We start from the raw sequence: 13,383 nt of genomic DNA on the forward strand, positions 1-13,383 counted from the left end.
GGACGGCCCGGGGGCTGGACAGGTGCGGAGCTGATCTCCTGAGGTCCGTGATGGAGACTGACACCATCCAAAGACCAGACAGAAGACCGGCGGCGAACACTGAGAGTCACAGGAGCCCGGCGACCAAGGCGGAACCCTTCTGGAGCCCGGCGGCGAACACGGAACCCTTCTGGAGGCCGGCGGCGAACACTGAATCTTCCGGGAGGCCTGCCCTTCCAACCAGGGACCGACGGCAGCACAGCGGGGCCGGGAACCGGCAACGAGACGTCAGGACGGGGAGCCGGCGACGGCGGGACACCAAGGCAGGGCGGCGAGGCGGTTGGGCCTGGAGCCGGTAGCAAGGCGGCTGGACATGGCACTTGCGACTGGACCTCCGGACATGGCGCTGTCTTCGGAACCTCAGGCCTGGGAGTAAGGAACTGCTGCGATCCAGCCGGGAAACGAGTCGGCTGCGATCCAGCAGAGAATTCAGGGAACTGCTGAGGTCCGGCAGAGAGTCCAGGGAGCTGCTGTGGCTCAGCAGCGACTGGAGCAAGGGGCTGCTGCGGCTCAGCAGAGACTGGCAGCGAGGACAGGGTGCGGCTGCGATCCAGCAGCGGCGACAGGGAGGAATGGCTGGAGCCATCCAGCAGAGACCGGGAGCGATGGCTGCCGCCATCCAGCAGAGACCGGGAGCGATGGCTGCCGCCATCCAGCAGAGACCGGGAATGGCTGCCGCCATCCAGCAGAGACCGAGGTGGTGCCCGGCTGTAGGCGAGGTGGTGCCGGCTGGAGAGCTGGGTGGTGAGTCGGGAGACCTGCTGGGTTAGCTGTGCCATTTGGGAAACCATGGCCTTTCTGCTGTCTGTCAGAGTCTGGAGTAATTGTTCGTGCTGGCCTAGCAGAACCTCTCTGTTAGCCAGTGTTAAGTGGTAGGGTGCTACCTCCGGGTCTTCACCTGCTGGGTCCATGTTTGGTCGGATCATTCTGTCGTAAGGCGAGGTGCTATATGGAGGTATGTGGACCCAAAAGCAGATGACGAGGAAGCGGTCTTAGGGTGAAGTAGCCGGATGACTACCGTTTTTATTGTTGGGTGGAATGCAGGCAAGAACAGGCAGAGGTGAGCAGACAGGTAATGAGCAGACAAAAGCCAAAATCCAAAAATCCAAAATCCAAGAATCCGAAATCCAAACAAGGTTCACGGGAGAACAAAGAATCCAAGATAACACAATCAATACACTTGGTAGCAACAACACCATGTGTACAATGATGATCCGACCCTGAACAAAGAAAAGACCAAGACTAAATACCCTAGGGGAGGTGAGATAACAAGACACAGGTGCCAACAATCAAGGGAGGACCAACAATCAAAACTGGAGGGAAAAACACAGACAGGAAGTAAAAACACAAGACACACAAGGGAAAGAGAATACTACAAAATAATCCAGGAAGTGACAATACCAAAACTACAACAAGCTCTACATTTTAAAAAGCTTGATTTCAGCATAGAGACAGACTTGCCATAAATTAGAAATTTTTTGTACCACTTTCTTGCATCAAGGAGCAATACAATGTGTACAGCATACAACAGCATACAACAGCATACAACATGCTTAGACCGTCGATTCAGATAAGGAAGAAGTCCCCAAAAAACCCTTTTAACAAGGAAAAAAATGGAAGAAACCCTAGGAACAGAAACAGATGAGGGGTTCCTCACCCAGGATGGACAGACAGGAAATACATGTTGTTTGTACAAAATAGATGAACATAGTAAAATTACACTATTGCCAATCAGGATGTCAAAATTATAGCTAGACTGTAAACATATATGAAGAATATGGATCTGGGGGTGACAGTGAGCAATTTCCAGGTGCCGCCAAACAGGTAGAACCTGAGCCACAAGACCTCCTCTCCAGATTCGTATTTCTTACCTTATAAGGTCTGCGATTAAAACTGTTAGTAATTCATTGTTAGAAGTATTAATAATAATTAATAATTATCCATCAAGCCTGGAATTGTAATAAGGTGTTATTCTTGTATGTCTTATTATAAAACTGTTAGCAAGTTTTCTTAAAAAAATAAAAAGTATTATTACAGTATTGTTATTATTATTATTATTATATGGACATGTATTTCAGTACAGCATGCCAACTGCCACAAAGGTGTAGTTTGCCGTACCTCCGCAAGATGGCAGCAGAGATCATAACATGACTTATTTTAAATGAATTCCAGGTATGCCTTTGTGATTTAAGATGGCAGTTGAAAATATCAACCTTATTACAAACATTCCAACTCGCTGAACTGTGATCAACACAATACTTCACATTCCTTTGACCTGATTTGAAATAAATCAGGTCAAAGAGTAATTTAAACAGAGGAGGCTGTTTCCATTGCATCAGTGGAGCGCTCGCCTATGCCAAAGACTTCCAGGAAGAAGCTAAATACTTAACATCATCTCAGAGTGGACACTGAAGCAGGTGCTTTACTGTCAAATCTCAGATCTGCTTCTTCACTTCCTTATCTGGTTTATGAGGGACAAAACAGGGCAGGGTGACACCTATGTTACACCCTCATGTATGGTCCACATTGATGGTCAAAAACAACCCACATAGTTTTCACCTGAAAAGTATAAATTCCTCAATGATATATTGTGATATATGTGACTGTAGTGTTACTGTTTTTAATCTACCTTAAAATAGCGTCAAACATCATAAACATCCCCTGAAATACCAGCAAATGCTCTCCTCTGTAATTTTTATTTTATCAGATGAGGTTATGGATCAATGAAATATCTGATGATGTGTGTGTGACATCCATCCAAGAGGGAGAACACGTCATGAGGAAGTTTGTGAAGAGTGTTATTTAAAGGTTTACGTGGTTGGGAAACTTTAATCTGGCTCACAAGAAAGGATAGTTTACACTTGTGGCCAAGAGACAGGATGAGATCACACAGACACAATATACCTGAGTGCATTTCCTAATACCTAACCTCATTTTACTCCTCACCACACTTCTGTTTGAATTCTAACTATAACTTTCAGCTAACCCTTTAACGAATAGTTTTACATTTTGGATAATATGCTTATTCACTTTCTTGCTGAGAGTTAGATGTGAACAGTGATACAACTCCCACGTATGAATGGTAAATATAAAGCTACTGTTTACAGATGGTTAGCTTAGCTTAACACAAAGACTGGAAACAGGGTGATCTGCTAGTATAGCTATGTCCAAAAGCAACAAAATGTGCCTACCACCACAGAACTGCGCTTGTTAACATGCAATAGAGAGTCGAAGTAAAACTTGGACTAGTTGGAAAACTAGTAATAATGCAAATAACAAAAAACCCAGCCTTAGTTCATGACCTTACTGCCAACACACTCCATATGTTTAGATAAGGGCTGTAATAAAGTGAGTCATGGGTGTATGGAAAGCCATTTGCACAAATAACGTCTTTTAGGGATTTGTTGTTTAAACTACATTAAAATGCGTGTTAACACATATTAACAAGAAATATTTCTACATGTTAACACAACAAAAACTGACGCCTTAATGTGGCTTTTCTGGTTGTGGCCAATGAGGTATCCTGAATGAAGGTACATATTGATGAGGAAGGTGGCATCAATGATGTTGAAAATATAAAGCAAACCCCAGGAACATGCTTCATTTTGATGACCTAAGACATGACCACATGAGTACAAAGTGCTTCACAACAAGAGAAATAAAATACCACAAGAAATAAAACACATAATATACACAAAAGCAATAAAATAAACAATAAAATAAACAGCCAGTTCAGGTAAAATCAGGATATGCTTTCAGATAAAAATGTGTTTTGAGAAGAGACTTAAATGAAGACACTGACTCAGACAACCTAATTTCTTCAGGCAAGTTGTTCCAGAGCCTCGGGGCCCTGATAGTAAAAGCTCTGTCCCCCTTAGTTTTCAACCTGGACTCAGGAACAGACAGGAGACCCCTACCCGAAGATCTCAAACTACGTGAAGGTTCATAAGCGATTACAAGGTCTAAAATATAGTCTGGAGCCAGGCCATGGAGAGCCTTAAAAGTAATCAATAAGATCTTAAAATCAATCCTATATCTCGTTTGTTTAATCCTTACAAAGAACTGAGTGTTAAAACAATACATTGTAGCAGTTATGTGCTTGACTCTTTGCTTTTAAGGTGATTGTAGGCAGATTTAGTTACCTTCGGGCTAGCTGCTTTCCAATTTTTATGCTAGCTAAGCTAACTGGCAGCCGGTGGGTTAGGGTTAGGGCTAGGTTTAGGATAAGACTCTATCAATTTGCACTATGGTAGCATTTTCCAATAAGGCAGCATAAATCTTCAGAACACCGGCTTCATTTCAGCATACTAATATGTGAGTGGTATCAATCTTCTCATCTAACTGGCGGCAAGAAAGGGAATACTCATATTTCCCAAAATGTCTAACTCTTTCCTTATCATTACATTTTTAAACCCTGATTGACAGACCCCCCGCACACACACATTTCTTCAGATATTCATTAATCGACCTACTACTAGATTATGTTTTGGGCACCCTGTTGTTATCCCTGGAGGAGCCCAACTCTGACGGGTTGGGCAATTGTTGGTTTGGCAGCTTCCCAGAAGCTGAGACACTCCAGCTATCCTGTTGATACCTAATCTGACTCTTGTGCTCGCATGCACACACACACACACACACACACACACACACACACACACACACACACACACACACACACACACACACACACACACACACACACAAATGTAGACATGCAGGCAGGTATGCTCATGAACACGCACACAATGCTTACGCAAGCCCCGGCCAGCCATGCCTGGGGTAGTCATAGTACACAGACGGTAGAGACATGCAAAGCTCTTATAGGTCAAACAATGACTCATAAGCAAAACTGGATTAGATAAAAAAGAATATGTGTATTTGAGTTTAAATAGTGCTGGTGTTCAGTGTTTGATGAGTTGACCTCAAGTTCTGAAGCTGAGGAAAAAAGAACAAGAGTGGTGTATAAGCTCCCCCTTGCGTATTCCAGGAAAAGACACTGACCCACTATTGACATTTTTGTGTTTGAGGAGTTAAATGTTACATTACGCAAAGGTCAGAGAAGAGTAAACGGTTAGAGGCAGAGATGGAGAGAGGAGAATCTTTTCCCTTGCAAGGATGAAATTGAAAGCGCTGAGGAAAATGAAAAAATGTACTGTTTTCTCTCACAGTGATGAAGAGCTGCATGGAGAGAATTCTTGCAGGAAAACCTTCGAGGCATGCAGTCGAGCTGTGTAATGCGCAGGTGTTTGCATGTGTGTGTGTGAAAAAGACAAGCAGCAGTACTGAAAAAAAACAAGCCATGTTAATATGAAAAAATGTGATCTTTATTCAACATCTCCACACATATTTCAAATATACATATTTACATCTTTTGTACAATGAATATATCTCTTGTGTGTAACCTGTCTGGAGTAATAATAGCCTCTAGGTTGTGTCACAAATACATAATTCACAGTGCAATATGAAGTTTGTGCACCCGTGTCAGTTTACTCTACATGTCACATGAATGTGATTCACTCTACACGTATGAACTAGAAAACCATAAATCTCTTAAATTACTTTTCTGTGAGGAACAATTAAGATTGTCATGAGGCCGGTCTCATCTTGTATCTCAATCAGATGAGAGAAAATAATTAAAGAACTGCAACAGACGTTTTATTTGCCTATTGCGTGACCCAAACATTTTATGCACGGTACTTCTCAGATATGCCAGATTTAGTACCGCTGTCAAAATAATTGTGCCAGAATGAAATAGCTGGCTGCAGACCTACAGTAGCCTGTAAGACTAAAGTCACTGAAACGCTGTATCTGCCTGTCACAGTCCAAGATAGAACATATTTTAGAACATGGTACATAATGTCTCTAACTATGATGACTAGTCTCCAGGGATCCACAGCTTTCAATGGCAAAAAAATAAAAAGGAAGGAAGAAAAAGTACCATTAAAGAGGTGAAACAGTCAGAACAGATTCTTCCAGCCAAGGTCAGGACCATTCTCTACAGACATGCTTGCAAGTGTTGAGTCATCATCAGACAACCAACCTCAAATATCGCCTGACTGTGACTGATTCAGAGCCATTCAGTTTATGAAACACAGTGATATGGGCACAACACTCAGCACAGCTCAGCTTTGTTAAAGCAACACAGCTTGACATAATGTTCCAACAGAAATGAACAAAACAGGTTAAACTGCTCAACTGAGAAAGTCTTCATTTTTCTGTAATGGGTTCCTTAACTGGATATTAGACACATTTCTTAAAAAATACAAACAATGTTGAATTGGGAGATAATTCATATTGAGTCAATAGGAAGTACCATTTGAATTCTCTGTGAATTTCTTTACTTTTTCCATGAAAATCCTAATGTAGCATTCCTTCAGGCGTACAAATTAACCATCTCATGTGACCAAGTCTTTAAAACCAGAGTTCCTTCCAGCATTTTATTTTAAACCAGAAGCATTAGTGTTAGGTTTAGTTGTGGCTAATTGCACACACAGCATTTGAGTAGAGCAGAACAGACTGATCAGAGTCAAATTTGCAAGGTCAGACCCTTTTAATGGACACTTTCTCTTTGGACGCAACCTTTTATATGATATATTCAGCTTTGAGCATGTTTAAAAAAGGTAAATGTTTTAGTTTTAACTGTTCAAAATGAGAACGTACCTTCCTCTGTTAGCCATATACAAAGACTTGTGTTAGCCCAGTGCCACTGCTTATTGTTGAATGTGTGTGTGTGTGTGAGACAAACTCTGCCCACTTTTCTGTGAGTCTTACATCAGTAACACCGTGCCTTTCTCAACCTTCTGTGCATGGTGTGAGATTTGTAAAAGCTCTCCATTTGCTGAGACGCTGCCAGATTGGCAGTGAAACACCTTTGTAGCATTCCTGCTGAGTGTGACACATCAGTCCTCAGCTAACCATCTTTCTCACTCTATGACACCGCCTGCTGTGAGACGTCAAGCTTGTACTAGGCCTTCCTCGAGCCGGTCAGTGAGTCAGCCGGTGAAGCCTCCAGCCTGGTCAGAGAGTGAGAGGAACAACATCCCGCTCTCTTCGTGTCCCGTTCAGGATTCATCTAATGCTTTCTGAAGCCTTGTGAGTCCAGGCTGAGAGAAAGCATTGGTGACTATTGTTTGCCATGGGTTAATCTTCTGTGATATAGTCATAGTAGCCTGCAGGGATTATTTTGTTAACATAATCTGGCAAATTCTGAGTCCTTGTTATTTCTTTTAGCACCAAATCATTTCAAAAACGCACATATAGAAACACAACGAATGATCATTGTGAACAATGCCCTTAGCAAGTAACACATATACAACAACAAAATACAGTACAGTAAGTTTTTGTAGAAAGCTTGAGGGGTGTATGTACACTCAACAGTACACAAATGGGTTTCTAAAAAGTGCCAATGTAAAAAACAAAACAATGAATCCCTCATAGCAATTTTTGCTTTGGTCCCTCAGCCAAACTCAGCTGAATCAAGTCCGTCAGCAAAACAGATCATCATCCTCTTCCACGTCAAAGGATGGCACCATCTGTTCTGCCGAGCTCACTTCCTGTTCACCCAGTGCCACTTCCTGCGACGATTGCGGCTCGTGGAACCACGGGTGAGCGAACAGCTCAGTCGCCGTGAGTCTCTCCCAGGGTTCTTTCCTCAGCAGACTCTGGAGCAGACACTTGGCCTTGGTAGACAAGCCCTCTGGCAAACAGCACTGGCCTCTGCGGATTTTGGAAAACAGCGTGGCTGGGTCTGGGTCGTGGAAGGGGTAGCGACCAACCAGCATGGTGTACAGCATGACCCCCAGGCTCCACATGTCGGCCATCTTGCCAGAGTAAGGCGCGGAACTGCTGAGGATCTCTGGGCTGACGTAGGCGGGGCAGCCGTGGGTATCTGACATGGAGTCATTGTTGGGGTCTTCTAGGACGCGACAGTCCTCGAGGCTTTCTAGTCTCACCTGTGTCCTGTAACAAAAAGTATAACAAAATAAGGTCAGGACATTTCCAAAACTCTTTAGCAGCTTAGGCAATACTGAAAAATGTTTTGTTTTAGTACATTTAGCAGCTATTCCTCAAAACATGTGACAGTTCCCTTTCTACAACAACAGCGATATATATAGTGAGTGCTTTACTGTAAATTGGGAGAGCGCTGAGAGTGATGTGATGGCAATTATATCATCTGTTATCTTACACAGAATGCAACTTTACACATTGTGGTGGACCCTAAGAACTTAATGTTCGTCCCCCCATCCAAATCCGCATTTCATTAGAATATTTTTTTGTGGAATATCATATTGTTGATGGTAAGTATGTTCTCAGAGTTCCCATGTACAACAATATTTAAAGCACAAGTCACTCCTTGATCTAGTACACCACTGTGTGTGTGTGTGCATGTGAGTCTATTTCTAACAGTGGCTTTGTTTAACACTGTCAAACATTTCAGAGATCTGTTAAATGTAAGTCACTGATTGCATCATGGAAAAACAAGCATCCTTCCTTTAGCCTTAAGCTGCACAGCAGACAGACAGACAGATGGACACACACACACCAGACACCAGTGAACTTTCTATGACCTAAATGCACAACAGTGAGTCCTGTTTGAGAAGCATAGATGCATAAGCAAATTTCCAATGACTTCCTGGCACACACATGGTCACATAAACACACATATAAATATACAACTCCAGCACCCTCCTCCTCCCCTACTGACACACAATGCTATATTTAGCCATGTTAATGACAGGACATACATTTAGTCCAGCACCAGAGCAACTAAGATTGTAAGAGTATATTTGTAGCATGAGACATTTACGACTGAAACGTTCTAACAAAATGATTGATGGGATGAAGATAAAAAGCATTTGATGGGAACTTTTGCTGTTTTCTAACAGAGACCAGAAAATATATAACTAAATCATTTCAAGAATGATTCATTTTCCACAGCAATAGACATGCTATGTTTTTAATGAAGAATTAATTTGTGCCTCTCCAGATTTGCCCCCAAGACTAACACTGTGATTGAGGTTTTATCAAGTCGAACGGACAAGCACACATAAGAAGTGTCCTGTTTTATCTCACATTCAGAGGGTCGACTCCGTGAGACACCCCAGTTGTCAGACAGAGTGGCTGTTGAAGAGCGAAATAGACAGCCAGAGAGGGGATGAAAAGAGTGACAGCCAGAAGGACCAAGATAGAAAGCAACAGATATTTAAACACCAAGATAGTGGAGGAGATAAGTCAGGAGAGGAGAACGAAGAGATGGAGACAGAAAAGGAAACAGAACAGAGAGAGTTAGAGGGGTGGAGAGAGTGACTCATCCTTCTGTTGAGAGTACATATCTTCTCTCCTTCTCTCTCCTCTCTCTCTCTCTCTCTCTCTCTCTTTCTCGAGCCGAGGCTATCTGCACCTGGGTCCCACACTCGCGGCGCCAGCCATCCCATAATTACCCTCAAATGGCTGTTGCCACATCAGTGACGCACGGGAAGGCTGGCCCAGCAGTGAAGCTCTGCATGCTTCATAGTGCTAGTCACCTTCCCTAAACTGTCTTTTCCAACTGCACTGTGTTTGTGTGTGTGTGTGTGTGTGTGAACTGAGATAGCATTTGTCAAATTGTTGTGACTTTCTCTGTCTCTGGCTTGAGTGCTGTATTGTTGGCCGGGACATTGCATCACAGCGTGATTGTTGTGGTTTGAAAGATGCCTGATTGTGAATTTTTGAAAAATGTATGAAGGAATAAATGAGGTCAGGCAGAATCGCAACATTTCACAGAGACTTATGTTGATGTGTGTCAAAGTCTGCCTGTGATTGGACAGAGGCAGCAATCTCAGGGTATGAAAAGCCAAATTCCATGATGTCACACAGCCATCTAATGCTATCAGCAAAAATCTGCAGCTTTGTGTTTACAGTCACATCACAGTAAGATCATTTGTAGTGGCACTGTGTCGCCAGCCAAAGAGTAAAGAGAAGTCAGTGTTAAAAAACAAGATGTCATCCCACAACTCCAGGGTCAAGTGGGTCTTGTGGGTCAGTCTACCAGCATTAATGCTGCAATGTTGTCACCCAGTTAACAAAATACTTAATTACAGCTAAAAAGGCATTTGAGCTTGCTAGGAACCATAGCTTTACAGCTCTGAATGTGTAATCAGCACACATACAAACATGCATGTATGGACATACACACACAGAAAGAAAGAAAGAAAATGAGCTATGCAACCCCCCTCCCCTCCTCTTCCCCTCTGCACATATACACTGTGACTCATCGCTCTGCAGCCGTATAGCTATCAGAGGGACACAACCGACTTCAACTTCTCTCACTAGCTGTCTGCTCTCATTCATCCAGTGTGACCCCGCAAACCCAGAGGTCATGACTGGAGAATGTTACTGTTGAAAAGTCTCCATTAAAAATGGCCTTTGGAAAGCCGGAGAAGGGGGTGGGTGGGGGGTGTGGGGGCCTTACAGAAAAGAGAGTGACGCAAGGGCAAAGAGGCGACAAATAGTTTTGTAAGCAGGTTTTTTTTGTGTCTTTCTGAACAAAATGCAGCACTCAGAGAGATGCAGACATTAAGGCGTGTGTGTGTGTGTGTGTGTGTGTGTGTGTGTGTGTGTGTGTGTGTGTGTGTGTGTGTGGGGGCCAGTTCAAAGCAAAACGCTTTGAACTACTTCTTCATGGATGAAAGTGTATTTGAATGAATCCTTGTTGGAAGCATCAGTTATTCTGCAGCATAGTCATGATGTAATTTATTAATAAATAATGAGTAATAAATACATTCTAAGATATAGAGCGCAGAAGGGGATGATTGTCTCATTCACCAGCCTCGTCTAGCAGCTCTGCCAAGCTACCACCCACTACATTCACACATGCACACACACACGCATGCAAAATAAACGCACAACACGCATACAAAGAGACACATCGAGAGCGAGAAAGGGAGACAGACAGAGAGGGCGAAAATCTGGGAAGCTATGCAGTCTGCCTCCACAAGTACAGAACCTCCTACTCTATCTGTGCCCACATCCATATCTGCACACATGGCCTGTTTGTATCAGCTGCTGCCATGTTTGCGCTGTGCCTTCACTGACACGTCCCACTACACTGCATGTATTTAAGTCTGAGAGCATCCAAATAAAGTTACCTGATACTATTAGAACTGGATGAAACTAAGAATTGGTTTAAAGGAATGTGATGCTGAACAGTTGGATGGTTAAACAAGGTGTCATCTGACACTGAGCACCAGGATTTTTAAGTCTGTTTCCTTGAAAGTACTATAAGGGATGCTTGTCTCACCTTTTCTCATCAGCGAAGACAAACTTTCGCAGTTTGAGGTCACCCAGCACGATGCCAGCCTGGTGGCAGTGTGCCACAGCCAGGGCCACCTGACGGAAGAGCCTGCAGGCGTGCTCCTCATCCAGCCTGCGACAGCTCTTCACCAAGGTGTGCATGTCCCCAAAGTCCTTGTCCAGGAACACGTAGGCCTTGCGTTCGCCGAGGATGATGTCCCTGATGCCGGCCACATTCTTGTGGGCTGGTAGGATCCCGTAGGCTCTGATCTTTTCTTGGTACACCCCCATATCAAAGACCTGGGGAGAGAGAAGAGAGTAGAAGAAGAAGAGGAGGGACAGGGATGCAGGATGGAAATTAGGGAGGGAGGGAGAGAGCGAGTGGGTGAGAGGGGGAGGAGGCAATGGGTCAGTGTGTTCTTAATGATCATCTGAGGAAACAACCGTGCACATTTGGCAGCGAGTTAAAAAAGGCATATATGCTTTGATTCCAGCTCAACACACTGCCTTTGCATGAGCCTAACGAATGAATCACCAAAGCATGAAGCGATTAACTTTAGTAATCAACAAAGCCAAACGCCTGCAGGTCTATCATGCAAAATAAACACATGGGTCTGAAACATTGGCGGGCCCTGTCCTTATCAGAGCAGATAATTTTCATGATAGCCCTTCTTTGTCTCACATGTTTGCATTTTTGTGTGTCACGGCGTGGCGTATTGCAGTGACGTGTATGCAAATGAGCCGAGTTGACAGACACAGTGTGAAGCCAAAGGATAGGTGGACTTTAATAGGCTGTATTTCCACAACACAGCGCAGGCTATGGGGATGCCTCGTCTTTCACGTAGGCCTATTTATAAACAGATTTACAATAATCATAGAGCATTTATAGTTCAGGATTGAAAAATCATGAAGCAACTCTGTTATTACGCAAAGTGTGACACATTTCGCGTGAGAATGACATTTGGTGAAAAAGTCGGCTGAATACTGATGACATGTCAGACAGGCTATTGAGCAACGCGGTGTCTTGAAACACCATTCATTCAAAGAAATTGCACAATGACGGGATTGCGCATACCTTGCACAGTAGCTCATCGCCGGTGTCGGTGTTCATCGCGCTGTGCACGCTCTCCCGGTCCGCCAGAGGTAGAAGCAGAAACGGTCCTATCCTGGATGGACCCTGGTGGGTCGCCGGGACAGGGCTTGAGACGGGGCTGACCGGGGACCCGGGAGATGTGCCGAGGAGTCCCTGTGTGTCCCCCGCCTCTGCGCTCAGCCTGGCGCATTTGGCCGGCGGCTGATCGTCTGAGTCCAGTCGCTTGTGCGCGACTCTCCGGGTGCGGACGCAGGGTGCCGGGCTGCTCCACTGCAAGTTCATCCTGATTGACCGATTGACCGTGAAAGCAAAAACGAGACCCCGAATTTTTTAGGATGCCTCCTTTGATGGTTAAAATAAACTACAAACTGTGCGCTCCATTCCTCTGTGTGAGACTCATTATAATTGAGATATAAATGAAACTTCAGTTGATTCAGTAACAGCGCGTTTTTTTGTGGTTGTTGTAATAATCCAACCCACGTCCTTTTGGAGAGTGAATGCCCGTGGCTCTGAGGTCTGTGTACTTTTGGTGAGAAAATCCCTCAGAGTCCAGACTGAGAGAGAGATAGAGAAAGAAACACACACACAGAGAGAGAGAAAGAGAGACCGCCTCACACTCAGAGAGAGCCAGAGAGTAAGTGAGCTCCGGTGATGTTGAGCTCAGAGCTCAAACACTCCGCCCGACCAGTCCAGCCTCCTGGTGACACAACCATTGAGCAATCCTGTAACGGCACCGACTCTAGCTCAGCTCGGCTCTGATGAAACTGCCTGCTGTATTACCTTTCACATAAGACTACATGAGCATATTGTGCAAACATTAATGTTGTGTTTTTTTATGTGTGTTTGTCATGGTGTCGAGAATCTCCAAATTCCTGCTCTGAGATTTTGCTGATATTGAAAAAAAACCCCTGACCATGTGAGAGGAATGAAGAAATAATCTGCTACTTATCATGGCTGCCTCATCAAGCGTGCACATGTTT

The 13,383-nt window shown here is 44.1% G+C and overlaps 1 protein-coding gene across 1 annotated transcript; it reads right to left on the reverse strand.

Moving 5' to 3' along the window:
- Window positions 1-5,341: 5,341 nt before the first annotated feature.
- Window positions 5,342-13,155, reverse strand: trib1 (tribbles pseudokinase 1). The gene is made up of 3 exons (XM_044170860.1): window positions 12,386-13,155; window positions 11,318-11,610; window positions 5,342-7,998 (listed from the first exon to the last, which is right to left on the reverse strand). Exons 1-3 carry the CDS (start codon window positions 12,683-12,685, stop codon window positions 7,524-7,526), a joined length of 1,068 nt encoding a protein of 355 aa, XP_044026795.1. The 5' UTR covers window positions 12,686-13,155; the 3' UTR covers window positions 5,342-7,523.
- Between the last annotated feature and the right edge of the window lie 228 nt (window positions 13,156-13,383).

This window comes from Siniperca chuatsi, linkage group LG17 (genome assembly GCF_020085105.1).
Source record: "Siniperca chuatsi isolate FFG_IHB_CAS linkage group LG17, ASM2008510v1, whole genome shotgun sequence".
Classification (NCBI taxonomy): Eukaryota; Metazoa; Chordata; class Actinopteri; order Centrarchiformes; family Sinipercidae; genus Siniperca; species Siniperca chuatsi.